At 47.7% G+C, this 27,274-nt stretch overlaps 14 protein-coding genes across 18 annotated transcripts; 8 read left to right on the forward strand and 6 right to left on the reverse strand.

Annotated features, from left to right (window-relative positions):
• Positions 1 to 164: 164 nt before the first annotated feature.
• On the forward strand, positions 165 to 2,285 carry PV09_02463 (uncharacterized protein). The gene has a single exon (XM_016355512.1). It carries the CDS (start codon positions 380 to 382, stop codon positions 2,015 to 2,017), a length of 1,638 nt encoding a protein of 545 aa, XP_016216648.1. The 5' UTR covers positions 165 to 379; the 3' UTR covers positions 2,018 to 2,285.
• PV09_02464 (uncharacterized protein) lies at positions 2,173 to 3,271 on the reverse strand (the record flags this gene model as incomplete). Its single annotated transcript, XM_016355513.1, has 2 exons — positions 2,173 to 2,293; positions 2,346 to 3,271. The coding sequence occupies 2 exons, from the start codon at positions 3,269 to 3,271 to the stop codon at positions 2,173 to 2,175; spliced, it is 1,047 nt and encodes a 348-aa protein (XP_016216649.1).
• Positions 3,272 to 3,625: 354 nt separating this feature from the next.
• On the forward strand, positions 3,626 to 5,351 carry PV09_02465 (uncharacterized protein). Its single transcript, XM_016355514.1, has 3 exons — positions 3,626 to 3,733; positions 3,792 to 4,530; positions 4,583 to 5,351. Exons 1-3 carry the CDS (start codon positions 3,700 to 3,702, stop codon positions 5,286 to 5,288), a joined length of 1,479 nt encoding a protein of 492 aa, XP_016216650.1. The 5' UTR covers positions 3,626 to 3,699; the 3' UTR covers positions 5,289 to 5,351.
• On the reverse strand, positions 5,228 to 6,091 carry PV09_02466 (uncharacterized protein). Its single transcript, XM_016355515.1, has one exon. The coding sequence runs from the start codon at positions 5,938 to 5,940 to the stop codon at positions 5,347 to 5,349; it is 594 nt and encodes a 197-aa protein (XP_016216651.1). The 5' UTR covers positions 5,941 to 6,091; the 3' UTR covers positions 5,228 to 5,346.
• Positions 6,092 to 6,209: 118 nt separating this feature from the next.
• Positions 6,210 to 9,394, forward strand: PV09_02467 (uncharacterized protein). Its single transcript, XM_016355516.1, has 3 exons — positions 6,210 to 6,393; positions 6,473 to 7,852; positions 7,902 to 9,394. Exons 1-3 carry the CDS (start codon positions 6,230 to 6,232, stop codon positions 9,196 to 9,198), a joined length of 2,841 nt encoding a protein of 946 aa, XP_016216652.1. The 5' UTR covers positions 6,210 to 6,229; the 3' UTR covers positions 9,199 to 9,394.
• Positions 9,358 to 10,637, reverse strand: PV09_02468 (uncharacterized protein). The gene has a single exon (XM_016355517.1). The coding sequence runs from the start codon at positions 10,257 to 10,259 to the stop codon at positions 9,699 to 9,701; it is 561 nt and encodes a 186-aa protein (XP_016216653.1). The 5' UTR covers positions 10,260 to 10,637; the 3' UTR covers positions 9,358 to 9,698.
• Positions 10,638 to 10,764: 127 nt separating this feature from the next.
• Positions 10,765 to 13,104, forward strand: PV09_02469. Of its 2 annotated transcripts, XM_016355519.1 has the most exons (2): positions 10,765 to 10,929; positions 10,975 to 13,104. In XM_016355519.1, the coding sequence occupies exons 1-2, from the start codon at positions 10,818 to 10,820 to the stop codon at positions 12,933 to 12,935; spliced, it is 2,073 nt and encodes a 690-aa protein (XP_016216655.1). In that variant the 5' UTR covers positions 10,765 to 10,817; the 3' UTR covers positions 12,936 to 13,104. The 2 variants fall into 2 exon arrangements, with proteins under 2 accessions (XP_016216655.1, XP_016216654.1); XM_016355518.1 differs by having other exon boundaries at positions 10,765 to 13,104.
• PV09_02470 (uncharacterized protein) lies at positions 13,062 to 14,749 on the reverse strand. Its single transcript, XM_016355520.1, has one exon. It carries the CDS (start codon positions 14,654 to 14,656, stop codon positions 13,973 to 13,975), a length of 684 nt encoding a protein of 227 aa, XP_016216656.1. The 5' UTR covers positions 14,657 to 14,749; the 3' UTR covers positions 13,062 to 13,972.
• Positions 14,750 to 14,880: 131 nt separating this feature from the next.
• PV09_02471 lies at positions 14,881 to 16,121 on the reverse strand. 4 transcript variants are annotated; one of them, XM_016355522.1, is made up of 5 exons: positions 15,954 to 16,121; positions 15,786 to 15,892; positions 15,491 to 15,732; positions 15,184 to 15,424; positions 14,881 to 15,114 (listed from the first exon to the last, which is right to left on the reverse strand). In XM_016355522.1, the coding sequence occupies exons 1-4, from the start codon at positions 16,046 to 16,048 to the stop codon at positions 15,317 to 15,319; spliced, it is 552 nt and encodes a 183-aa protein (XP_016216658.1). In that variant the 5' UTR covers positions 16,049 to 16,121; the 3' UTR covers positions 14,881 to 15,114; positions 15,184 to 15,316. The 4 variants fall into 4 exon arrangements, with proteins under 4 accessions (XP_016216658.1, XP_016216657.1, XP_016216660.1 ...); XM_016355521.1 differs by having other exon boundaries at positions 14,881 to 15,424; XM_016355524.1 differs by having other exon boundaries at positions 15,184 to 15,732.
• Positions 16,122 to 16,241: 120 nt separating this feature from the next.
• Positions 16,242 to 17,481, forward strand: PV09_02472 (uncharacterized protein). The gene is made up of 2 exons (XM_016355525.1): positions 16,242 to 16,608; positions 16,666 to 17,481. The coding sequence occupies exons 1-2, from the start codon at positions 16,264 to 16,266 to the stop codon at positions 17,128 to 17,130; spliced, it is 810 nt and encodes a 269-aa protein (XP_016216661.1). The 5' UTR covers positions 16,242 to 16,263; the 3' UTR covers positions 17,131 to 17,481.
• An 887-nt stretch (positions 17,482 to 18,368) lies between these two features.
• Positions 18,369 to 21,431, forward strand: PV09_02473 (uncharacterized protein). Its single transcript, XM_016355526.1, has 2 exons — positions 18,369 to 19,301; positions 19,350 to 21,431. Exons 1-2 carry the CDS (start codon positions 18,472 to 18,474, stop codon positions 21,313 to 21,315), a joined length of 2,796 nt encoding a protein of 931 aa, XP_016216662.1. The 5' UTR covers positions 18,369 to 18,471; the 3' UTR covers positions 21,316 to 21,431.
• A 114-nt stretch (positions 21,432 to 21,545) lies between these two features.
• Positions 21,546 to 22,663, reverse strand: PV09_02474 (uncharacterized protein). The gene has a single exon (XM_016355527.1). It carries the CDS (start codon positions 22,641 to 22,643, stop codon positions 21,606 to 21,608), a length of 1,038 nt encoding a protein of 345 aa, XP_016216663.1. The 5' UTR covers positions 22,644 to 22,663; the 3' UTR covers positions 21,546 to 21,605.
• Positions 22,664 to 22,771: 108 nt separating this feature from the next.
• Positions 22,772 to 24,335, forward strand: PV09_02475 (anthranilate phosphoribosyltransferase). Its single transcript, XM_016355528.1, has 2 exons — positions 22,772 to 23,156; positions 23,210 to 24,335. Exons 1-2 carry the CDS (start codon positions 22,836 to 22,838, stop codon positions 24,215 to 24,217), a joined length of 1,329 nt encoding a protein of 442 aa, XP_016216664.1. The 5' UTR covers positions 22,772 to 22,835; the 3' UTR covers positions 24,218 to 24,335.
• Positions 24,336 to 24,721: 386 nt separating this feature from the next.
• PV09_02476 (uncharacterized protein) lies at positions 24,722 to 26,243 on the forward strand. Its single transcript, XM_016355529.1, has one exon. It carries the CDS (start codon positions 24,884 to 24,886, stop codon positions 26,075 to 26,077), a length of 1,194 nt encoding a protein of 397 aa, XP_016216665.1. The 5' UTR covers positions 24,722 to 24,883; the 3' UTR covers positions 26,078 to 26,243.
• The last annotated feature ends 1,031 nt before the right edge of the window (positions 26,244 to 27,274 follow it).

Raw genomic sequence — 27,274 nt, forward strand, 5'->3', positions numbered from 1 at the left:
CCGTAGGAATACTATCGAATGGCAAACTCCGTCTCTACATAGGCATAGCTTCGAGATCGACTTAGCTCTGGACTTGTTCGTATAGACTGAGAAACGGCAGACAGCCATGTTAAGGGGACCAGCGAGAGTCCCGCACAACTTTGTGATCGCAATTTAGCACACCACATCATAGACAGCGCTCAAGAGATTATTCGCTAAAAAAACAATATCTGTGATTGCATCATGAGAGCTATGAGTTAGACAACAAAAACTGCCGTCCTTTCGCCAAGTTCTACCGGATGACCGACATCGGGCCTGGCATAATTATTTCTCTGGTCAAACGCCATGTCAGTTGCAAGGACGATCTGATTCAATCATAAAACGACCTCTTGATCCTATCATGTCAATGGCAATGCAAGCTTCGACAACTTTGTTTACTAACGGAAGAGTTTTCAATGCGGCACGGCAGAAGGGAGAGCCATCATTTTATGACTGGATGCTCGTGGAGGATGGTATCATTAAGGATATAGGGCATGATTCCGACGCCAGATTGAATGACATCAAACAGAATGTTTCTCAATACCATGATTTGTCAGCTAAAACAATCCTTCCCGGTTTTATTGACGGACATCTTCACCTGTTGCTTCTCGGCCAATCCTTACAGAAGCTCGATCTCTGGGGCTGTCAGAATTTTGCTGATATTCGTGGCCGAATCAAAGAATATGCAGCCAAACACCCGAATTTGCCCCGCATCATGTGCGGTGGCTGGATGAACTTCATGACAAATGGTGAGGCCAAGGCCAGCATGTTGGATGATCTGGATGAAAGGCCAATTTTCATCGACTCACGGGATTTGCATTCTGTCTGGTGTAACACAGCTGCATTAAAGGAAATGGATGTCGACTCCATGGTTGTACCGCCAGGAGGTCTCGTTGAACGGGACGAACAAGGCAAACCGTCTGGATTAATTGGAGAAGCATGTGTACTTACCCATGTCTGGCCACATCTTGCTCGGGTCGCTAGCATGGAAGAGAAGACTGCAGCCCTGAAGGCCGCGATCGATGTGTACACCAGAGCAGGTTACACCGGTTTGACCGACATGGCAATGGATATCAACGCATGGGACGCGATCATGACTCTCTTCAAAAAACAGCCAGAAACGCCGATGCGAATTTCGGCATATTGGTTTATTGCCCCAACTGACGACATCACGGAAGCATTTATAGAACTAGAGAAGGCGATTCAAATGACAAAAGAGTTTGACACCAGTAAATCACCAAACGCACGTATCTTAGGTATCAAATTGATTCTGGATGGCGTCATCGATGCATGTAGAGCGGCAGTCAGCCAACCATATTCCAGCAACGGCGGGCTTCCTGAACCACTGTGGAAGCCGGAGGTAGTAGAAGCCATAGTCAAGAAAGCTGATGAGGCAGGAATACAATGTGCGATCCATGCAATTGGAGATCTTGCCATCTCTATAGCTATAAATGCAATAGAGAAGTATGGCACTCCGGGTCGACGGCATCGAATCGAGCATCTCGAACTCTCTTCTCCAGAAGATGCAAAGCGACTGGGTAAACTGGGAATCATCGCATCAATTCAGCCAGTGCATTCAGATCCTGCAATCCTTCGAGCATGGTCTCACATTCTAGGTCCTGAACGCTTGAAACGAGCATTTGCGTACAAGGAGTTTCATGATCACGGTGCCCCTCTAGCGATTGGTACAGATACACCCACCGCACCGCACTTGCCGTTCCCTAATCTTTATGTTGCCACAACAAGAAAGTCTGCCAAGGAGCCTGAGAAGAACGATGAGCCTGTAAATCCAAATTTTGCGCTTGGCATCTATGATGCAATTGCAGGCGCAACCGCAGGTGTGGCTTACTCGACATTCGCTGATGACCGACTTGGCACCCTGAGACCTGGACAGTTGGCGGATTTTGTTGTGGTTGACATGGATTTCGAGAATCCGGACACCTTAGTCAACACAAGAGTGGAACAAACTTGGTTCGGTGGCCGCAAGGTGTTTGGCTAATGCCTTGTAGTAGACTACACAAGCATGAAGATCGGTGGACGGAATGTTGAAGCTTCCTTGACTATTATAATCCAGATGCAATTGATAGTGCAACGGTTCGATTGGACATAAAAAATAAGGAAAGTCAAAACAGAACCACTAAGAAGTCGACCAAACTAGGTCTTCATAGATTCCAAGATTGAATATACGCCGACAGAAGAAAATTCGTCCAAAGTCTCTTTCCACACCTTTTCAATCAGCTTTTCGCCGTCTGGGCCGTACAGTAAAGCAGGAAAACTAAATTTTGAATTTAGAATCAAGACGGTATTTCGAGAGAATAAAGACTCACGGATGGATTTTCCAGCTCATCAAAAAGCATCCATGGCTTTCTTTGCCCTTGTTAACTAGAGCATCAACCAGGCAGCTTGAACCAACCTCCGGCGTGCGACCTAGTATCTCAAACGCCTTTAGTCCAAGTTTTACGATGCCTGCGGCTTCTCTGGCTAAGTTAGTTCCACGCACCCAGGCTGGATCTGCGAGATTGACGATCACATCATCGGCGGAAACATAATCCACAAGCTTCCACAAGAACATTTGTGCCAGCAACTTTGAAGAGTTGTATGCTTGCTGCTGATTGAATTGCTTAGGGTCATCGAAAGACGGAAAGAGAGGGTCGAAATTGCGATTTGGGAATTTGGCGGCAAGTGTAAGGGCAGCAGAGACGATTGAGATGTGCGGTGGTGAAGTATCTGTGTCATCCTTCCTGGACGAATGCTTCGCCTTGAGGACTGGAAGGAGAAGAATGGTGAGCAGCGCCGTGGAAAGGTAATTGACCTGAAAGATCTCTTCGTGCCCTGTTATTTCGTTCTTGCGATAGGAAAGATTCATAATACCTGCGTTGAGCAGTGTAAAATCGACGCGATCCAAGTTTTGCTCCACCTTGCGCACGAATTCTTGAATCGAACTGTATGAACCCATGTCAAGCTTCCATACTTCGATCTTAGCCGTTGTTTTGGTAGAATCATAGAGATTCTGTGCCGCTGTCGTCCCTTTTTCTATTGACCTCACGGCGAGGATCAGGCGAGAAAGTTTGAGATTGAGCAATTGACGGGCCGTCTCATAGCCCAATCCTGTATTGCTACCTGTGATGATAGCAGTCTTGCCATCTAAGGAAGTGTCTCGCGCAGGCCAGTTTGGCCTTGCTCGGAACTGGTTGTAATAAAACACCGATCCAAAACCTTGTGTCGACGGTGGCAGATCCTTGGACCCAACCATTTCGGAAATGAGAGATGAATGGGAAATGAGAAAGACTTTCCAAAAAAAAGTCGATTGAGTACTTTACATCGGGACTCTTTCAATAAATAAGCATTACTTGAAAAGTAAAATCCCCAACACATGTACATCGCTTCGGATATATTTAACGCAAGCTCCAATAGTGATACCACGCTAGTAAAGCACGATGTCGTTGATCTTGACCGTTTTTGGCAAACAATGTTCCCTTAACGACCTCGTCATCATTGGTCCGGGTCACTGCGCTAAGACATTTACAGTATACAGTCTCAAGGGGCAAGGCATCTGATTACGGGTCGCCCGATAATTAGTTAAATCTTCAAAACATATTTGCCAACCACCTGTCTTAACTTCCCATTTGAATAATATTTTGACCGTAGACCTTAGACCGTAATCAAACCTAACTCTCCGAAATGCCGCGTAAGAAGGCGCCACCGCTGTCGACAGGTGCGTTTCCTAACGTAGACAACAATCTCCTAAAGTGTGGCTCAAACGTGATATCTAGGTGCACTGGCTTTCATTGTGTCGACTAATATGGAGAAGCCTGATATGCAGATGCGCAAGTTCATCCGTAGCCATGTTATGGTAGGCAAGAATGTCGGTCGAACTCTACCAGATCGGCGGAAGAAAAAGGCACTACCAGAAAATGCACCGAAGTTCTCGCATAATTCAAGTGGCAGCTTCATGAACACGCCTGATGAGGCTGAAGAATGTCTATCTTCTGCATCTCTACGCTTCGGCAACTGCCTTTCGACATTAGGTCCGGCTGATCCAAGCACTGATTATCATGAATTGAACCCAGTCTTGCGGTTCTCAGCAATAGCTAAGAACTTGCTGTTTGTTCTTGAGCCATGCATATTTTTTGAGCGACGTGCTGAAGAATGGATCAGTCCTCTCACCACCGACCCGGTGTATATGCACTGCCTGATATTCACTTCGCAATACTACTTCGACGCTTTGTCTATCGGACGTTTTGGAAACAACGTGCCGGTTAATCGCCAGACGGTGCCACATTTTTTCAAAGCTCTGAGCTTGTTGCAGAATCGCTTGAGCGATAAAAGCAATCAGATGATCGTAGCAAATTCAACAGCTGCTGCGATTATGGGACTTTCTGCTTATGCTCTGATCATAGACGACGTCAATTTTGCGCGGAAGCACGTGGAAGCCCTTTGTCGTATTGTGAGAATGAGAGGCGGCACCGCATCATTTAAAGGCAGCGAAAAATTGCTGTTGGAGATATTAAGGTAACTAGTTCATCCCCCTTCCCCGTGGATCATAATGATGACGATTCCACAGGAATGATCTCGGTCTTGCGCTGGCTAAGGGAACAAGCCCGATGTTCCTGAAAATTATGTCCCCAGAGGAAGCATTACTACAATTTCCGGATCTGAAATCATTCCTTGAGCCACGCAATCTACCTGTTGCAGCTACAAACTTTGTTTATCTCAAGGATGTGGAGCACAAATTGATTCAGGCTTGGACAGTGTTAGCAAATTTTTGCACGCTTATCAACTTCGCGGCAGACACTGAGCAAAAAATCTCGACACATACATTCCTCCATGTGATGACATCAGTTATGTATCAGCTCCTAGCCATGCAGAGCTGTTTTGGTGCTCACAACGAGCTGGTTCGCCTGGGGCTTATAGTTTTCTCCTCTAGCATCTTTCTCCAGTGGAAAACTATTGGACTGCGTTACGAACAACTTACCAAGACATTTTTGAAGCATATGAAGCTAGTTTCTAACATCGAGATGTCACCGAGGCTAATTTTATGGATGGTAATGATCGGTGCAATATCATTGTTGGATCAAGGGCATGACCATTGGGTGAGACCGCTTTTCCTGATGAATATGAGACTCTGTGGTGTTCAGACTTGGCAAGACGTGCGAAGCGTTATGACTGAATTTTTGTGGATATCATTCGTCCACGACCAGCCTGCTAAGTCAGTATATGAGCGTATAGCCGGTCAAGTATGTCGGAGAGAGCAGAATCTGTATAATTGAGAGAGGCGCGTTTCCATTTTTTTTGAAGTTGTATATACAGTTGACACAGACGCCATTGTCACCTCCTCTCCTCTCTACGTTTTCTCCACTCATCAAGTTCTTGTTGCCAACTTTGTTCTGTGCCAGTACATCTTTCGCTCACAAGCTGCCACGTCCGGCTACGTATTATGTCCTCAACAGCTCTTTCCCGCCGTATATTCTCCGCCAAATATTCTGTTCGTGGTTCGCGTGGAAAATAGCGGGCAGAATACGGATCCAACCTCTCATCTACAACAACTTCTCTCCGTCTTTCGCTCTCAACTTCTCGGAGCAGTTGATCAGGATCATCTGGGTCTGGAGATGTTGCTACGCTAGCACAGTAGTTCAAGACATCCGACCTTGACTGCCATGAAGGGAATAGAACCCTTTCCTTGAAATTCCGGCATGATTGCGGATCTATCAGCCTTTTGCTCCCTGGGGGGATGTTGATTTGCCGTGAATTCACTGACGTCGGATCCCAAGGCATTTCGCCGGGCGTGAATAGGGAGTTAAGGTTTTGCGTGATTGAATCATCTATGGTTGAGCGTGAGAGGCGAAGGAAATCTCGTAGTAGCGTAGAGTTGAAGCAGAACTGTGGTGTTAATGCAGGAGGATCGTAGGACTTAGTTGGCATGTCGAGGAAACTCTTCCGTTTCGGAAGTTGCGAAGCTGGAGATGATGTCGAATCGGGCGTCCTTTTCCAGAAGAAGGAAGCCGTTTTGGTAATTGCTGGGTACTGACGCCCAGCTCCGTCGAAGAGGTAAAGATGTCAGGAAGAGAATATGGAATGCTGGAGAAGCTCATCTGGATTGATATGGTATGCTTACGTAAGGTCATGTGGCAGCCTTGTCGCGAAAGTGGAACTGTCGTCACGTCTTGTCGCGTGAACCACTTCCACTACACCACAGCCTGAGTACCAACAAATGCAATTTCGAAATGCCTGTCTACTTTTTCGTGTGACAAGACACAAATCCATTGTTCAACAAATAAATTTCAACCTGTGCTGGAAGTGCCACTGCTCAAAGGGTGCTACCCGACAGCCCTCTCCGCTCATCCAAATGTCGAACCAAAAGCAAGGCACTCTCAAGTACGTTCTCTCTCAGCAGACTCTGGGGTGCGATACAGCGCCTTGTAGTATGATCTATTTGCATGCTGAGTTTATGTAGCAAGTTTTTCGGCAAGCCGAATGGAGCAAAACCAGCAGCCCCTCAACAGTCTAAATTGGCTTTCTCAACTAAATCAACGATCAAGAAGGACGCCGAGAAAGAAAATGAACCCACTTCTTCTAGCGAGGATATCGACTATGATGCAAAAGATAACGGGGACCATATAGCAATGTGCAACGGGAAGGAAAGGAATGATCAACAGCCAGAAACTGATGTCGCTTCCAAAATGAAGAAGCGAGTAGTTGAAGAGAATGAAGAAAGCTCGAATACAGCTGACTTGGGACCACCTACGAAAAAAGCTAAAATAAAAACAGAAGACACAAGGAACGATTTAGTTACCACGGTTGAGAGTCAAAGTCCTTCCACGAAATTCACTGCAAGAGTCCAACAAGAGAAACAAACACAAACCGTAGCTAGGCAAGGCAAGTTGCAGGGAAAGCGCAAGATCATCGAAGAGGATGAGGAAGACGGGGAAAAAGCATCTGCGCCAGCAGCGATGAAGCTTCAGAAGGACATCAAATTACCAGAGGATGATGCAGAGGAGACGGAAAGTTCAACATCGAATGAAGAAGCCGAAGAATCTCAAAGCGACGACGACGATGAGAAGCCAGAGTTAGCTGCCAAGCAACGCGAGAAGGTCCAAGCAACGTTGAAGGCTGACGGGAAAGATCCATACCCGGACTGGGAACCAGGTCAGCCCGTACCATATGCTGCTTTGTGCACAACATTCTCGAAAATCGAGTTAACGACAAAGCGATTGGAAATTGCTGCTCACTGCTCCCGATTTCTTCGACAGGTGATGCGGCTGACACCTGAAGACTTGCTGCCAACTGTATTGCTCATGATCAACAAGCTCGCAGCGGACTATGCAGGCATTGAGCTGGGCATCGGCGAATCACTAATTATGAAAGCCATTGGTGAGTCTACTGGTCGCTCTCTTCAAGTCATAAAAGCGGACCAGAAGCAGATTGGAGACCTGGGTTTGGTGGCTGCAAAGAGCCGATCGAACCAGCCAACCATGATGAAGCCCAAGGCTTTGACCGTACGTGGCGTACACAAAGGTCTTATGGATATAGCTACCATGCAAGGACAAGGTGCTCAGGGACTTAAAGTGTCTGGTATCAAGAAGCTGCTCTCTGCTGCTGACGTTGCTCTGGCTGGGAAAGGCAAAGTTGACATTACGAAGGACAAAGGAGGTCCCAGTGAAGCGAAGTTCATAGTGAGAACCTTGGAAGGCAAGCTTAGATTAGGCTTGGCAGAAAAATCTGTGCTAGTAGCTCTAGCTCAGGCGCTTGTATTCCACGAGGCCGCGCAGAAGGGCAAGATTCCAAGTGCGGATCAACTAGCTAAAGGAGAAGCGATCTTAAAGTCTGTCTACAGGTATTTCTGTTCAAATCCATGTCCTTTTGCAGAAGCTGACATTCTCCAGTGAGCTTCCGAGCTATGAAGTCATTATTCCTGCAGTTCTGGAGCACGGCCTTGACAATTTACGCGAAAACTGCAAACTTCAACCTGGTGTGCCACTGAAACCTATGTTGGCTAAACCGACTAAGTCTATCACCGAAGTGCTCGACCGCTTCGATCAGAAAGAATTCACCTGCGAATATAAATATGACGGAGAGCGTGCGCAGATTCACTTTGTGGCACATGATTCAAAGTCACAGTATGCTACTGCAGCTCCGCAGGCTGGCAAAAGCGACAAGGGAATCGCCAATGTCTTCTCTCGCAATTCGGAAGACCTGTCCAAGAAATACCCCGACATCCTTGCTGCCCTACCGCGTTGGGTCAAAGAAGGTACCAGTTCCTTCGTGCTCGACTGCGAGGCTGTGGCTTGGGATGTGCAGGAGAAGAAGGTGCTTCCATTCCAGCAGCTCATGACACGAAAGCGGAAGGACGTCAAAGTCGAAGACATTAAAGTCAAAGTCTGTGTCTTCGCATTCGACTTACTATTCCTCAATGGCGAGCCTCTGGTCAACCAACCGTTCCGTAAGCGTCGGGAAAAGTTGCATGGTGCGTTCCATGAAGTCGAGGGCGAGTTTGCCTTTGCCAAATATGGCGACACCAACGAGCTGGAAACAATACAAACACTTCTTGAAGATTCCGTCAAAGCATCTTGCGAAGGTCTTATGGTTAAAATGCTTGATGGCCCCGAATCATCGTATGAACCTTCGAAGCGCTCACAGAATTGGCTCAAGGTCAAGAAAGACTACCTTGCCGGCGTCGGAGACTCCTTAGACTTGGTGGTTCTTGGTGCGTACTACGGCCGTGGCAAACGCACCAGTTGGTATGGGGCTTTCTTACTTGCATGTTACAATCCGAGCAATCAGACGTACGAAACCGTGTGTAACATTGGCACCGGGTTTTCTGAAGAGATTCTTGCCGAATTTCATCAAAAACTCTCGGATATAGTTATCGAGCGGCCCAAACCATTCTATGAGCATTCCTCGGGCAATAAAGACCAGCCAGATGTGTGGTTTGAGCCAAAATATGTTTGGGAAGTCAAGACGGCAGATCTGACCATCAGTCCGAGATACAGGGCAGCGGCTAATATTGTGGATCGTGATGGCAAGGGTGTTAGCCTACGGTTTCCTAGGTTTATCAAGGAACGAGATGATAAAAGGCCGGAAATGGCCACTTCAGCACGACAAATTGCTGAGATGTATAATGCTCAGGAAGCGATTGGCAAAGAGAAGAAGACTGGTGTCGATGATGATTTTGAATATTGATTCCGTTGCTGCCATGCACAACGAACTGAAGTACATTCCCACCTCAAGATGAGGATCATTTATGTACAACAACTGCCCCGCGAAATGTCAAACGTAATTCAAGACAGACTCATCCACGAGATCGATGTTCTAGTAGGCATTGCATGTATCGTCAAACATGACATGTTCGATCTTGAATCTTGAACCTTGTTCTGCGCCTCCACTATGCGTAAGGAATTGAGTTCTAGTTCTTAACTACTCCAAATCGGATGTCTGAGTATGAGCTTGAACGAATTAGCTGTTGATACACGAGCGCATAATCGACAACTCTTCAATCGATTCTGCTCTTCGTAGTCATTTAAAAGATAGCAAGAATATTCGAAAGACGTCTTTTGTCTATCTGCTCTATGGTTTTGACTGAAGCTTGAAGATAACTTGACATCCAAGCCCAACTGTATGCTTGGCGCATGATTCTCAAACATACGCTTGTCCCAATTCGCGGGCTGATGATCATGGAGACATTACAGCGACGCGGGCTGATTCTTAGCTGCAACGAACAATGTCTTCGCCGTTGCACATATGGTTCCATTTTGGTCTTCTATCACGCCTTTAACCCACATCTTACGTCCCGTGATCTCTGTCATCCAAGCTCGAGCCAGGATCACGCATGGAGTGTTGATTGGTGCCTTGAAGTCCACTGTCATAGTTGCCGTTGCAGGAGGTAGTGGATCAGGTTTTGAATGGTGAGCGCAAGATCCACAGACTTGATCCAGCACCAGAGAATTGAAACCACCGTGACATCTCCCAGCCTTTCCATCCAAGCCATCACCGATAGACAGCAGAAAGCAGTTTTCGACCCCCAGAAAGGCATCTGGCTCCTTGCATGGACGATAAAAGGACAGATGTGCCTTGATTCCACGCTCAGTGTACAGCGTGTATTCGAACATTGAGTTTGTCACAGTCTTATTCTGGTAGTGCTTGGGGACCTCCTTAATCCACTGTATCTCGGGGTCTGAGAGAATCTTTTGGCACCATGGCGTTTGAAAATCTGGATGAGATGCAATTTGAGAGAACGAATTCATGTTTCTGCAAACCGAGGCTCCAAACACCGTAGCTATATTTGACAACCAGCGTGGCGTGGGGAATTGTGTAACGAACTCAGGTTGCTCACAACAGTAGCTCGAAGAGTGTAGATCGACAAACAGGGGACAAACAAAACCGTTCGCCAAAGCATGAGAGTATCTATGAGAGGGATGAACCTAAGTCTTACTCATAATATTAGCACCGTTCTTCATCTTTCATCCTACGGTTGCTCAGATGGTTGGAAGTTGCAAGCGTTTGAGCCGAGGTAGCCGAACAACACCGGCCCCGCAGAAGCTCCAATCACAATAGCCAAAGCTTGCATTTGTGTATTTCCTGTTGTAGAATCCCAATTCTCCCGTGCGACGGAGAGTATGAATAATAAAAATATCGTGCATTTTGGAAGATGCAATGCGCCGGATGAGATTACAGGGCTCCGATATCGGAGCCACCGTGAGGTGAAGCTGTTCAGTACGCGTGATTGACGCGTCGTTTGTGGACGATCAGCTTTAATTACTCCGTACACGGCTTCACAACAGCGATGAGATGACTCGAACAACATGGGACGCGTTATTCAAGATTCGGATGATGAGAATGAGCTTCCAAGCCCTCTTGCTCAACGAGAGGACATATCCGGTGGGGAAAAGAACGTTGAATTGAAAAGCTCTTCAGGTATTTCATATGACACCGAAGATTCACACATGCTTAATTCTTCAGTTGAGCTTCTGCGAGGAATCCAAGCAGCTCAGAATGAGCTGGCCACATCTACGAAAGCGTCAAAGATTGGCAATACGGGAGATATGCCGGGAGAGAGAATGGGCATCCTAATGAGCTCCAGCAGGCGAGAACAGGCAAAGAAAATCTCCAACAGTTCTTGCAAATATTCAGAAACACTGGCATCCGAAAATTCAGAATGTGTCGAGGCACTGAGATACGAGAATTCCCACATTCGTCGTGAAATTAAAGACGACTGGCTACCCTCGACCCTTCAACATGACTTTGTTGAACACAATCCAACTGTCTTGTTCTCGGAGCAATCAAGTACAATCCCTGACAACACCATGAGCCAACAGCGCATGATTCAGCAAGCTTTGGTGGCGAATATGCCTCCGGAATTTCTCACACAGGACAAGAAAAATCCCACACAAAACAGCGATTCCTCTATTCCGTGGTCAGCCTATAAAGACAGCCCCAAGAAGACTCAAGCTTCATCACCTGAAAAGCGAAGCAGCTCAAGCATCCCATCAGTTGTCCAATCTACTTCAAGCTCGAAGCGGCGATCTCAGACTGTCGACGTCTGTGGAAGTGATTCTAAGCCCGCGTTATGTAAATCACAAGATGAGGGAGTCTTCAATGCGAATACATCGGTTCACGAGTCCAAAGTTCCCTCTCAAGAAAATCAAGTGATGATGGCCGCAAGTCCAAAAACTAGAGAAATAGATCCAAATTTGGTTCAGCGACCTTCTCAGGCAACGTATGATCAGCCGAATGCAGACTCTCGAGGAAAGGCCGATGAATCCAAGACAGACAGCATGAAGTCCAAAAATATCAAGACTTTCGACACGGAAGCATTGGAACTTGAAGCTGATGAGCTATGTCTTGATATACCTAGAGAACAATCCAAGTTTCGTGCTCTCAGATCAAAGTCGACAGTTGCGACTGAGAATGACCAACTGAGAACTGAGGAAGAGGCACTAGGTCCAAGGACTAAACGAAGGAAGACCACCCACGAAACCTTTTGGACGAGCACTCAACACCTTGAAAGTTCTTCTTCAGTTCTACCGTTGGCCAGCCGTTATGAGACCCTCGAAAGAGCTACAATTTATCCGAGTCAGCCCAATAAAATAGACGAGATTCATGTGATAGCAGACAAGGAGAACCATTCTCCTTCGACACAATATCGCCCCGCAGAAGCCTCCAAGATCTCTAAATCAAATTCAAGGTCTCCATTCGTTGAGGTTCCTGTCGCTCCTACAAATGGAACCGACAGGCATACCGCTCAGATAGATGAGTTGATACCCAACGCTACTACAACTACCCCAGCTTCATCATTACATCCAACACTTTCGCCTACAGTTGCAAGTTATAGAAAGGCCAAAGCAGGCAGAAGCCATACAATTGCAATTCCAGTCCACTCCCAGCGCAAAAGCGTCGTCGACTCCGACGAATCGGAGATAGAACTCTCTCCTGTAAAGGCATCTGCGACTAATTTTGGCCTCTCAACCAAAGCTCCTGATGCGGCTTCCATGTTGGGGAACCCCCAAGCGACACGGAGCAAACGAAAAGTTGGCTGTTCACGCCAAGTGAATGCAACAGATTTAGCAGCTGCCGATGCAGAATACCATGATCAAGAAACAAGCAAATATGAGTCCGGCGAGAAGAATCACGAGATCAAAACTGCGAGCTTTTCAGAAAAGCTGAAGTATTCAGAAACCAACTCTGACCACAGTAGCATTGTATTAAAAATTTCTGGTGAAGAGACACCGCCAGCTCCATCAATTCGAAGTCATGAGCTAGCTGAGCAACAGGTTAGCGATCACGTCAAGACGCCAGAGAGCAAATCATTGACGGTGAAATCTTCAAGTCACTCACCTCTCAATAGAGGTAAAGTACTGTATCGCGTCGGACTTAGTAGACGTGCACGAATTGCTCCTCTCCTGAAGATAACAAGGAAGTAGCTCTGTTTTAAATTGCGATTCTATCGCAATTAAGCTATTTACAAGACATTTTGTGTTGTATCACCATTGCTCTGGCACGCCGCGAGGGAGAGAATTCTGAGAAACTCATGACGCATTTTTGATACCCACTAATGAGCTATGATTGCGCATACTTAATCAATCTGATGACATTATGAAAATAAGTTATTTGCCATCCTTTGTTCGAACCTTTAAATGTCCTTCCGTTCATGGCACTTGATGGTGAACCATATTATCTTCAGCCACCAAATAGATATGTGGTCTCACAGGTCCTATTAGAACCTTCACATTTCTTCAACTACTGCCCTTGTATGAGTGCAATACGTTTTTGAAATGAATGGCCTCCGTTGCGTTAACGCAAATAGAATTTGACATTCTCTTGTTCTTTCGATCTCTTCCCTGAACGAAAAAAATGCCACGTGTAAAGTTTCGCTCGTATGTAGTGAATATGAACCTTTGCTATGGCGGTACCGCTGCCTGGAACAGCAAAGTACTAGCGTATATCAATAATCACTGCGTGTTTTTCTTCTCATGGAGCAACCAGTCGGCTAAATCAATACTTAAGTTCGAATTAGATCTAATCAAGATGTGAACCGACTGTTTCATGACTGATAATCACAGTCACGATAATGATAAAATTTAGACCATTCATTTTCTTCTAGTTCTTCGGAAGCTCATCTGTACTTCCGTGTTCCACTTCGACATTGCACTACTGTTTCATATGCCTCATTGGACACTTGTAGCCTTGACTTTCGAGTCTTTTGAACTCTTGCAGTTCTTGTGTAAGGCCTTCTGCAGCAGTTGAGCGATATGACATTGTGTAAGGGCACTGAAATGTTGTAGTTGCTAAGTAGGCCAATTCGGTTTTCAGTGTAATCGTCTCTCATCAGTCATTCCTGAATGGTCTGACATATGTGACACACAACTCAGCCCTTTCATTTTTTTCATTCGTATCCACCTGAAGTAGGCAATGATGGCTTTATGATTCCGTTCGTCAGAACCTGGCCGAGAGGCCGAATTTACTCCTCGACTCGTCTTCTTGTCGCCGCTCGCTCGTCTTGGCCAGCACCCTCTCGGAGACCTGTGACTGCCTCAGTGACCAACTCTCGTAGCTTCCTTTGGCCCTCTTCGCTTTGGAAGTCTTCTCTCGAAGCAAGCTCTTCTATCCTTCGTCGAAACTCCGGATCTGGTGCTTCACCTTCTGGCTCCGACATCGTCCCAATATTCACCTTGATACCTTCCGGTAAAGGTGGTGGATGGGACATTGACCCATCAGAAGACGATCCATCAACTCCCCTATTAGGATGGCCATTCAAATCCGCGCATTTTCGTCGCAAGAAAGCAGCAACGAGTGGGAATTCTTCTTCATTATCAATTTTCTCCTCGGCGGTCTGCCCATCTTGGTTCTTGTGTGACAGATCCGCACCGAGCTCTAGCAGTGCCTCTGCGACTTCTACCTTCTCAGCATAGAAAAGCGGAGTTTCACTGTCTTCATCTGTAATATTTGCCGGGACCTTGAATTTTCCGATGAGGGTTCTCAGCAGATCAAGCTGCCCATACGAAGCTGCAGCATGTAGCAGTGAATATCCATGGGAATCTTGAGCAGCTGCAAGCCCAGGTTCATTTTCCAAGTGTTGTATGATGGATGCTGGTGAATCCGGCACCAAATTTAACAGTATATCTATCTTACTTCGCGGCGACATTTTCGCTGGCCAATTCCGCTGTACGTACCAAAAAAGATTCGAACTAGGTGAATTTATTGCGGGCTAACAGTAGAATTCGCCAGAGAATGAAAGAGAAAAAATTTTGGTTACATGTTTCGGTCATCGTTGGCAGCATCGAGGAAATTTTAGCGGCTGTAAAAGCGGACTCAAGTGCATTGTACGAAGCTTAAGAATTAAGAAATATACAATACAAAAAAGTCTCCGTCGGGTATTCTCACTGGCTGCTAAAATCAGTTCGATGACACGAACAAGACTATTAAATTTTGCATGAATCGAGTACTCTAGTCAAGCTATCAAGTCCAGGCGTATAGGATATTCCTAGATGCAAATAAATTCTACCCTTGTCGTATGACCTGCGTCGTCATGTATTTATATCTTCAGCTAGATCTTCTGATTATCGGCTTTCATTTGAGCCTTCTCCAACATCAAGCGTACATCTTTTGCTTCGGAGGCACGGCAAAGGCTATTAGGAGGAATCAAAATCAATAAAGGCCACATAAGCTCACCTTGGTAATGAATTTAGCAGAGCTCGAGCTGGAGCTCCATATGCGAGATCGCAACTCTAGACTTAAGGCTTAAGTCTTGTTCACCTCGGATAACGTTTCGATTAATTTCAATTAGACATCGTTTCCTGTTTGTTCATTGCGAGATCAACATGTCCATCACCGACTGCGTTCGAGTACTGGCATTAGTTGCAAGGAACAGCACACATGCAGCTACTATAGCAGTGGCTACAACTGTGAAGACCTAAGTGGCGAAGCTCATGTTAGAATGCACTGAGAGCATGCAGTATAATAGTATTCTCGTGCATACCACTTCTGTCTTCCAGCCACTTTGAACCAAGGCAGCTTGTCTCGAATATCGCGACACGGTCCTGATGTAGTTCGAAACTCCTGCGATGAGACAACAAAGACTCAGGAACCAGAAAATGATACCGAAGGGCAGAGCTAAGCGTTTTTCTGTTTGGGTAGGTTGATGTTTGAGATGAAATGATACCATGATAGCGACAGACACGACGGCCATATACACTGCGAGCCGCAGCCACGAGAGGAATGCTGCGTGTAAAATTTGAATAAGTGGTACATGTTATACCAAAGGAGAAACATACTTCTTTCGTTCGCACAATGATCGCGGGCATCAGAGGTGTTGTTATCGAAAAGCAGTGGTCCATGCCACGGACGCTTTAGAAAGACCGCTTCGGGGTTGTCATGGCGTCTGCAAGTCTTAGCTGACTTTCTGATCCACAAATTTAATTATTGCTGAAGGATGGTCATACTGCTTGACTAGGACGGGCTTGCCTCGAAATGGACTGTACTTTGGAACATAAGGCTCTGCGATTAGCCGGTGTTCTTCAGGAGTGATATTCGGCATGGCAATTTTTTTTTTAAAAATTTTTTTCTCTTGTCAAAGAGATGTCTGCTCTCAGAAGATAGCAGAGGCGGTGATATAAGTATGAGCAGAGATTCGCCGAATCGGGTCACGCGATGTTCAGATTGAGCTTGGACCACTGGTGTTGAAGACAAGATCAAAAGCGCATGGTTCCCTACGTCTTCCGTCGCCCATTGTCTCCATAACATTTCCGAATAATGTCGTCAAAACATTTGTCAAGGACATTTTCCTTTTCAAAGAACAATAAAGCCTTTCCTAGTCCTAGAATACGACCGTATGGTCCGCGCCAGGTTCGCAGCTATGCTTCTGAATCTGCCGACAAATCAAACCTACGTCCATTGGTCCTGGAGAAACCGGATAAATTTCGACCTCCATCACATCCTTCACGAAAGCCAGCACCTCGTCGAAGTTTCGGACCGAGATTGACAGATGAAGAAATCGCTGCGCAGAAGACGAAACAGTATCCGAGCATGATGCCGCCCGAAGGGAGCTTTAAGTACGCTCTGCTAACGGCTAGGAGATTCCACGCTTGGTTTGCGACGGTAAAGCAAACCTGACAATAGAATTGTCTCAAAGTCTAGCGTCTGACACGTACGCAGAGTATACTTGTTGCCCTGGCTGGTGCAACATTCTACATAGACTTTCACAGCAAGAATAAATACCCCGATTTATTACCGCCCGCTTCGCTGCTTTGGTCGCATCCAATAGAGTATATGTCCCAATACGCGCAGGTGTACAAGATGCACAAGCAGGAGGAAGCTGCTGAGAATCTTAAGAAAAGACAGCGTAAGCAGGACGAAGTACGCAAACGGAGGGAGTACATGCGTGCTCACGGCATCGAACACGAAGGGCCCTACGGCCTAGGTACGGTCGAGGGTGATGAATACAGGAAGAAGATGGAAGAGGAAAGGGAACACTTGTCTTTAGAAGAACAGGCTCGTGAAGAGCTGGTGAGGTCTTTGAGAGCGCAAAGGGCTCGGGAGCAGGAGATTCTAGATGCTGACGAAGTACGGGGCTTCGATGGCGAAAGACGGAAAGTAAAAAAATGGTTTGGGATCTGGTGAGCCGTTGTAGACTCTTGACAGCAGAAATAGCGACCACATCTCCAAGTTTGTCGCTCTTTGGAATTTTGCCGTCCAAGTGTATTCCTGATATTAATAGATCCACAGTTACAGGAGGGTCTCACGGGTAAACAGCGTTTGTTCTTGGAGTAGCTACAAAAGCTTCAGCAATAGCGCTAATCGATTTCTCCCCTCCTTGTCTCCACTTCCCAAATCATTGCAAATGGTAATTCATAGCAGGATATCGCGGACATATCGAGCGGCCAAAAAAGGCTCGATGCTACAATTTTTAACAGTATAGAGAACCGGGCTTAGCAAACTTGTAGCTGAAGAAATATGTGACGAATTGCTTCGATCTAAGGCCATGAATCTTTGCAATGATGCAACTGTGCACGTAGTATCTATCTTGACGCCCTACTCGCTGAAAAGCCCGTCCTGATGTATGTAATTCAAACATTGAGACATGATGGTTACTCGCTCTAGCCGTGCATTACCTGCTTATGTATAAATGATGCTCCATCGTACGTTTCCCGAACTATAATTCCAAGAGGAATAGATTTTTGAAGAAGAGGCGGAAGACGAACTTTTCATCGAACTTTTTAGGGTTTTTTTCGAACGTCACACGTTCAAGAACTCGCAACCCTTAACTACTCCCTTTCTCGAATTCGTTCCAAACAAAAATTGCTTAAAAAGCTAATGCAAGAGCTTTGTATTGATCTACCAGTGGCACAAAATAAATTCATATGTGCTCTGACTTCAAGCATTAAGGATGTATATAGTTCTCTATCGAAACGGATATTTAGCAGGGCCGAAATGAAGCAATGAGCATGAACCCACGTATTTTCATGAAATCAAAACATCCTCGACATTCTCGTCGATTTGGTAGTTGACGGGCCAGTCAGACAAGCATGTCCTTGGCAAACTTACGGGTAAGCTATACAGCCGTCGTTCAAGATGGGACTAGTCGCATTCATGCACTGCGGACTGGCTTCTAGCGGAATGACCAAAAAGCCGTCTCCAAGCAACTCTCCTTCAGTGAAATACAAAGTCTAACGTTTCCGTGCGAGTGAAAAGTTCTTGGATGGGCCAAGGTAGTGCAGTATTTCGCTGGCCACGTTCCGGAAGTATTTGATCTCGATTGGTTGAGGTCGAAGGGTTGATCCGATTAGGGATTAGTTCTGGAACACTCAAGGTCGACGTCACACGGCGCAAATAAGAGCTCGTGCCTTGTCAACATCTTATCCACGTTCTACAGTTGCCTGGTTCAGACTACAAACTTTTCCTACATTCCCTGGAAAGCTCGCGTTGAAAGCTGGCTAAGTCTACAGCTTCGAATATGGTAAGATGACCACGCGAGAACCAGCATTTGCTGGATCTACTCGTCGTGCACTAGAACGAGTTGACCGCCCGCCGCCGATAGCCGTTCGCTACTTCTATACGTCGCCGCTCGCCATAGACGATCCGCTCTCCCCACTACCACCACCTTCGGCTTCAGCCACAGCTTCGTACAAAGTCGCGCCGCGCCCGTTTTCTCAGTTTGATAATGCTGCCCTTGACAAAGCCTGGAAAGATATTCGGCAGAAGCGATTGAAGCTCGATGAAAAATGCAACAGCGAGAAGAGATTGTCCAAGGACCTTGATGTGCGAGCTCAAGATGTTGGGCGTGGAAGTGCGACAAATTCCTCGACCGCAGAGACAAAGAGACGATCCATTGTAGGCTCTGTCGGATCCTGTGCAGCTCCTCCAAGTCCCAAAAATCGTCCACAGAGAATGCCATCAACCGACCTCTTATCCGCACAAGCGAGATCAAGGGCGGGAACCCTAGACCAACGGCCCTCAGATGGAAGTAGGCCAAGCTCCCTGCGCAATCAGGAGAGCTCGGGCTTTGGTGCGGCTATAGACACGTCTACCGTCACTGGGAACCCGTTCATCAGGGCTCCTTCGAAGAAAGATGTGGGATCCTCGTCAAGGTCGCGCAGCACGTCGGTGCGGCCTCTTTCACAAAAGATGGACAGCTACGACTGGTCAGACGGTGTCGACATTGCTGCAAACGGATCCTCCAGAGACCAGTCTACGAGACGCTCAGACACTGTGCAAAACAGGTCGACTGGACCCACCGCCAAAGTTCCCGTTGGTGTCTCAAGGTTACATGAGGTCATAATTCCAGATCTAAAGTGAGTGAGAATCAAATTTTTGCTGCACTGCCGCTAATATATCTGTAGAATGGAGCCGATCTATTGGTCTCCTGTGAACGACGTGGCGTCTGTGGTTCGTGGGACGTGGTTCTACGCCGACAACATGCTCCCGGTCGAAGTAGATGTTGCAAACATGTTGGAAGCGGGTTATGTACAACTTCGAGCATGGAGTCAGACGTGGAAGGATGAACTTGATAGTGCCGTTGAGGTTGGAGCGTTGGGCGAGATGAAGATCTTGCATAAGCTGTGGCCCGAAAAGCCCAAGGTGCCGACCAGCCGGCCCAGCACCTCGAGAACACCTGATACTGGCCAGGCTCTTGGGGCTATTGATGCACAAGATCACGACCCTGAGAAAGAGCGAGAGGAAATCGCAGCCAGCGCCGGAGACTTGATTGATATTGCTGTTGGGTCCGATGAGTTAGATCATAAAGCGGCTGGTTCGGCGCCGTACGGGAGAGACGGAACGACTCGAAAGTATCTCAGCGCTGGCGTCATATACGCAAACGAAAAGGAAGCCTACATTTTGCGCCAATCCCTTCAGCCATCTGATTACTACGGACGTCGACCACTTGCCAATTACATTCGCAAAGGTCATAAGATTGGTCTTCGCGTTGTCCGTGGCTTCGACCAACAGGCGTGGGATAAATTACATCCACCAAAGAAACATACTGCCGGTACCAAAGCTCGAGAGGGCGTTTCTTCCGCAGCATCAGGAATCGATCCTGAGCAAAGACAACAACAGGATGCTACCTTATCTGAATCACTAAGGCCCCATGTCACAGATTTGGTGCTTGTAATTCATGGCATAGGGCAGAAGCTGTCGGAACGGATGGAGAGCTACCACTTCACACACGCGATGAACACGTTCCGTAGAGACGTCAATGTTGAACTTGGATCAGATGCCGTCAAAGCACATCTCAGACCTGGAATGGGAGGAATCATGGTGCTACCAGTTAACTGGCGGTTAACTTTATCATTTGAAGAAGGAGGCTATCGACCGGATGATTTCGAAGAGGATCCGGCCCTCAACGTCTTTACGTTAAAAGATATCACGCCAGAGACTCTTCCAAGTGTCCGCAATATTGTGTCTGACGTTATGTTGGACATTCCTTATTATCTTTCTGCCCAACACAGCAAAACCATGCTTGAGGCAGTCATTCGGGAGGCGAACAGGATCTATAGGCTGTGGTGCGCCAATAACCCAGGTTTCTCAGAATGGGGTCGAGTACATCTTATTGCACACTCACTTGGTAGTGTCATGGCTCTCGATGTACTTTCAAACCAGCCAACTCGTGTTTCATCTGATCTGAGCCATATACCCGTCGGACAACCAGATGCCCTACCTACGGATCACTTTCTCTTTAACACCCGTTCACTGTTCACGTGTGGTTCTCCGTCTGGGTTCTTCTTACTTCTGCGTAAAGGGTCATTACTGCCACGGCGAGATAGCGACAAGTCTGATGCCTCCAGCACGCCTGGCGTTGCTGGCGAACAAGGTACATATGGTTGTTTGGCAGTGGACAACATTTACAATGTGGTGAACCCATACGATCCCGTTGCATATTGTCTCAATGCAGCGGTAGACGTAGACTATGCTGCTTCCCTTAAGCAAGCATGGGTGCCCTCTTCGCAAGCAGGTTGGCTCAGCGTATTTTCGCGTGCGTCTTCCAACCAGGCCCGTGCAGCTGATGCCAAACCTGCACTCATCGCACGACTTCCGTCTAACGTGGAACTCGAAACGCATAATTTCACACGTGAAGAGATAGCTGAGAAGCGTGCGTATCTACTCAATGACAACGGACAAATCGACTACTTTTTGAGATACGGCGGTGGACCACTGGAGATCCAGTATCTGACCATGCTGGGAGCGCACAGCAGCTATTGGACCAGTAGGGATTTCATTCGGATGATTGTAGTGGAGGTCGGTCGGGTCCAAAGCAAGGAGGGTACTCTTGTAAGCATGAGGGCACAAAAGAAGAAGAAGGTTGGCTAGTTGCGTGGTTGACTGGCAAACCGCTCAGAAGCTGTGGTTGAGCATGCGCTGTATTCAATATAGATACCCTTAGAAAGCTGTCAAGGACACCTAATAACGAAGTCAACTGAACTCGATTTACTGATTTTCCTCATAGTTTACCTGCTACTGAATATCCGCAAGCAAACAGGATTGTTTCTACACACTAGATGTAAGATTTGAAGGAGGTGCAGCATGATTGTCTTACTAGTCTATTATGAATTTGATGTTGGAAAGAGCAAAATGTTTATACATGATTGGTTCTACATATTCTACTGACTTGATGACTCCTCTTTTGGCTTTGGATTTTCTGCGTCTTCCAACATTCCCCTCCTGCTTTCCAAAGAGAAATATAAACTCTTGCTAGCAGCTTCTAATGTGCTTGTAACACCTATGCCAAAGTGTTGCAACAACGCTACGAGCTGTGACCTCAATCCCGTCAAGCCGCCCTCGATGCCGCCTATCCATTTGGCACCGTCACTATCGAACACTCGCCCTTCTGCTCTAGCCGCCAAGAGCATCAATTTCTGAATTCCACTCTGCACAGCAGGTTCGTACAGTGTCGGCTTCACCTTCCTCTTCGGGGCTGGGAATTTTTCTGAAGGGGAAAGGATCGTAAGCGCCGCTTTAAGGTACGCAGGCGACATCGTCGGCAACGTCAGAAGCATGAGCGGTCCTTTCAGGAGCGGTGCAAGTTCGCTCAGCTGGCGCTTGTTCTTCCTTGCATTCCTGGCCGTCTGGTACGCCATTTCCGACAGTCCATGATTGAACTGGGGGTCGAACTTGCTTGGCACGGGGCCGTTCTTCTTGTACTGCTTCGAGTTTGGAATTTCGGTTGGAGGAGGTTTGGTGTGCTTGATTGGGTTCGCAGGGTCGTAAAACTCGACAACCTGCAGCGCTGATTCGAATAGACCCGTCTGAATGACTTGCAGCTTGATGGAATCCGCGAATGCCTTGCCCTCTGCCTCGTCGACCTTCCTCAAAGCAGCTGCAAGCTCACGCCTGATGCCGTTTAGCTCGCTCGAGGTGAGATTGTTGTGTTGGAATATCAGCATCAACGGCGTTGTCTTCAACAGAGACTGATACTGTCGATGCAATTGCGTCTTCCGCATGTACGGCGGCTTGTGTGAGGGCGGCTGCGTAGGAGGGAAGCGTTGAATATGTGGAGGGTCGACATCGGAGTTCTCGTGGATCGCAGGCGCCGGCGTTGTGGCCACCGATGCATATCGACATTGAAACTTAATGGCGAGATTTTTATTCGAGTTTAGACAGCGCCATTGGCGCGTGGGTATGCGCAAACGCGGAGACATTGGTCGTGCTGAGGAGAATGTGTGACGGCCATCGAAAGCAGATGTTCGCAATTGAGATTTTCTTAAAAAGGCTAGCGCCAAGCTGTTCCCCGATCTCGTTCAGGAAACCAGAACAGTCACAAATATATGGAAATTCAAAGACTCAATTGCTCTGGGGGTTTGCAATTCCAACAGTCCGAAAATTAAGCTACCATGTCTGCGCCAGAAGAAGACGAGAAAGTGGTGTACATCACGCCCTTGCTCAAGCGCCTTTGGCCCTCGCCTTCGGACGAGAACGTGACTGCCAGCGAAGTAGCTTCGGCTATATCACATATCTTCACCAACAGCCTGACGCCTGTGCAGACAGGAGCTCTTTTGACGGCTCTCCACTTTACTGGACTGGATACACGAGCAGATGTTCTGTCCAAATGTTCGCAAGCAATGCGAAACGCTGCGGCGCGCATTGATAAGAAGGCTATAAGAGATATTATTCGAAAACGAGGAAGGATAGAGGGCTCGTACAAGGGGGGTTTAGTATGTACACCAGATGCTGATTCCTTTGCGTTATGCTTATGTTTAATCACCAGTGTGACGTGGTGGGCACGGGCGGAGACTCCCACAACACTTTCAACATCAGCACTACAGCCTCAATTGTAGCATCTTCACTGCTTCTGATTGCTAAGCATGGGAATCGGGCCTCAACTTCGAAGTCTGGATCGGCGGACTTGCTGCAGAATATACCACCCAAGGCTCCAGCGTTAGCAAAAATCACACCTGAAAACCTTCCAACGCTCTATGAGAGCACGAACTATGCTTTCTTGTTCGCGCCCACATTCCACCCCGGAATGCGCTACGTGATACCCATCCGAAAGCAGCTAGGCTGGAGAACCATTTTCAATCTTATGGGCCCGCTCTCGAATCCTGTAGATAGTACAAGCTCTGCGGATGATTCGCACACCGCTCAATCACTCATCGAGGCCAGACTGATAGGGGTTGCTCGAAAGAGCCTGGGCGAAGCGTTTGCACAGTCGTTTGTCCTATCAGGAGCTCGCAAAGTCATGGTCGTCTGCGGCGAAGAGGACCTTGACGAGCTGAGCTGTGCTGGTCCGACGCATTGTTGGAAAGTCAAGGAGACGCCAAACCCGGAGTTCAAAGGCTCTGCAGATCCTGACGATGACGATTATACAACCTCAGATGACGAAGCGCCGCCGAGGTACATCTCCAAAATCGAGCACTTCATCCTCACGCCCGAGGACTTTGGGTTCCCACGTCACTCGCTGAAAGAAGTTGGACCGGGGAAGGAGCCGCACGAGAACGCAGCGATCCTTATGAAGATCTTGAAAGGGGAGATGCCGGCTGATTCCCCAGTCATGCATTTCGTACTGATCAATTGCGCGGCATTGTTCGTGGTCAGCGGAATATGCGACGCAGACGAGAGTAACATGGGGCCCGGAGATGATGGAAAGGTCATCAAAGAGGTCGGACCGGGAGGTGGAAGGTGGAAGGAGGGCGTTAGACGAGCAAGGTGGTGCATTGAAAGCGGAGCGGCGTTGAAAAGTCTCGAAAAGTTTGTAGAGGTCACAAATGCTTTGTGAAGGGGAAATGACCCGTCCACGTCGTCGACTGTGAAACAATGCCAAATGTTGGCGTCTGGCTTAGTCTCAGTGTACCGGAACAGCATAACTCATGGCTCTAATGGACATCGTTGCCTGGGTTTTTCTTTTTTCTTTTCTTTCCTTCCCTTCCCTTTTCTTTCTTTCTTTTCTTTCTTTTTCAAAAATATCATGTTTTTGCTATCTATCCATAGGAAGATTGGCTCGCAAGGTGGAGACCAAAGAAACAACCCTCGCGTGAGAGGCGTCGTATAGGCACTTCGCTTGTGATGCACATATCCTTCGCAGTGTCTTTCGTTGCATACAACGGTTTACTGCTGAAGACTAAGGCGGTAGGTTTTTGCCCTCCCCGAATGGGCAGGTTGCAAAGTGTTGTAGCCAGAGTCTCTTGAGGGGACGGCCAGGTGCTGACGTCGAAATCTCGCGTGCACTGTGCAGGGATGGAGCTGCCGTGCCGATCGATTTTGAGGGCTCAAAGCTCCATCGACGTCAGTCAGTACATGCCAGACTTGATACTTCACATTTTACCGTTGGATTCTCCAGCATCTTACAAGCCAGAGCCTATTATACAAAGGTTTTTACCACATCCCGTCGCCTGCACAGTGATTACCTTGCAGCCGTTGCTTGTGGGTGCATACCTCGCACAACATGGTCCTTGAAGCTGCCTTCGACGACGCTTCGCCTTCTAGCGATTTCGACACATACAGCTCTGGTAGCGGATCATCTCAGGCATCGAATGCCGTGCAGATTGACTTGTCCAAGGCCTCGCGGCCGTTCCCGATTCTGGGGCCGCTGACGGGCTTCGGTAATCGGCAACTGCTCAAGATGACCGCGGACATCGTCCGTAGTGCACCGCGTATAATACAGCGACCTCTCACTCAGGAGGAGGTGGATGCAGTAGTCGCCTCGGTATCGAAGTATCAACAGGTACATTCATGGATCTACTGCAATGGCTTGATACTGGGCGGTCTCCGAGCACAGTCGACGAGAGCAGCTATGGAATTTCCTATGAAAAAGGCTTTCAAGAGCATGTCTATCGACTTCAACAGCTTCGGGCCGCTGAAGGGTCCGCTCTCAAGTGCTGCATGGAACGCGGTCAGAACCACGCTGTGGTTGGCGTGGTATGGCTTGCCTGCGTATGTTATCGGCGGAGTTGCTGGACAGGTTATGATGGCACAGAAGCAGATGTCGGACGAAAGATTGAAGCAATTCCACCGCGACATGCAGAGTGATATTGCGAAGAGAAGACTGGGCGAAGTAGTGCATAGACGTCAGCAAGGACTGCCTACGGATCCCGTTCAACAGTCGGATGGACAAGTGCACGACGTAGAAGACATGAGCCCACAATTTGGATCTGACGCCACATTGAACAGTAGCTACGATACCGTGCGACGGCCTTCGAACGATTATGTGCAGCCAAGTTCTACGAATATGTCATCGGAGCCTGTGATTGGAAGACCACAGATCGATCAAGGCAGATACCAGGACCAACGCCAAGGTGAGCTGCCTCCGCTCGGAACACCAGAGCAACAGAGAGCGCAAATTAGCACCGCGGGCTCAGCTTGGGACAGAGTTAGGAGGCAAGCCGGACAGACAGAGTCCGCATGGGAACGTGTAAGGCGACAAGCAAGTGGATCAGGCGAGCCATCCTCTGTGCCATCTAGCCAATGGCCGCCGCCACGCAACAGTGTGCCTCTGACCGACAGCTTCACGTTTGACGAGCGGGAAGAAGATCGGCAACTTGCAAAATCAGAAGCACAGCAAGAATTCGACGCCAGAGTCGAGCGTGAGCGTCAGGGTAAGGATTTCGACGACGTACGGTCAAGTGGAAGGCGATGGTGACTTGAGCGCTATGAAGTCAGAACACGTTGTACATAGACTGTAGCATTATCATATTCGACACTCGGCACGCAGAAATTCAGCTGGATATATCAAATCATGAGGTTTCTGCGAGTTGAGTTACTCGGTGTCGTCGTTCTTGCAACAATTCGAACGTGCCGCTTTCCCCTCGCACTCCGCTATAGATAGTACCGGAGCTTAATCCTCAGGCACCCAAGTCCGGATTTCGAGGCTCGTGCGCTCGCGGTCTGTCAGTCTCTCGGAGAAAAAAAAATTCCTTAGCTCTCCACCACTCATCAACATGTTTCTCAACACTACACGCAACGCTGCAATGGCAGCCGCTCGTGTGCTCGTCCGCCTAGTATGACGCGGTAAGCATTGCTGTCCTCTTTTGTTTCCCTGTTCTGGCTTGCATCCGCGGGCCGGCTTGCTAGCTTCGCTGATGAAAATTCTATCACGAACAATCCAACTCCTAATGCGTCGTGAAGGACTTAAAATAACTCTAGAATTACACTGAGTCGTTGCTTTCTAACATTCAATCCACGCCTGGATGCAATGGTTGCAGATGTGCTAATTGATAGCTTCACCAGGTTCTTCTTTTGACCTTTTGTTCGTTGAGCATGTAGGTGTAACGCGGGACGTAACCTGCTGGTCGTAGTGCCCGTAGCTGGCATACTTCAGCTGGTGACGGGCGATCAGCATGTCTGACTCGCTTCATACGTCGGTCTTTGTTGTAGCTTCGCCGCAGTTGCATCTGTTGTCGAGCAACATGGTCTGGCTAGCAACGTCAGTCATGGGACTTACTGCCCTGCTTGATTCCTAAAGGTATGCTCAAACAGAAGTTTTTCGTTGGCTCATCTGTTTCGGTGATGATAAAAAGACACGGATCAGGCATTCCTCGTCCTGAACGCTCATGTTGATTCCGTATATAATCAAGTTTCAGCCTTGTCTGATCGAAGCACTCGAGCCCGTGAAGATTCGCATAAATGTTTAAGTACATGGCAGTGGCCAATTTTGACACTCTAGGTACACAGATACTCTCGTTATTGCCTCTACACTTTGCATCCAGCACTCTTGACCCTCCTTATGACGAAAACCCTTGAACAGCGACAGGCGGACAGACCATGTAGTCCGTCGGCTGCATCCATAAACAGCGGGCCGTACAACCCCGCGGGTGTTGGTCGATGGCATACTTGTTGA

This window comes from Verruconis gallopava (assembly GCF_000836295.1).
Source record: "Verruconis gallopava strain CBS 43764 unplaced genomic scaffold supercont1.6, whole genome shotgun sequence".
In the NCBI taxonomy this organism is placed as follows: Eukaryota; Fungi; Ascomycota; class Dothideomycetes; order Venturiales; family Sympoventuriaceae; genus Verruconis; species Verruconis gallopava.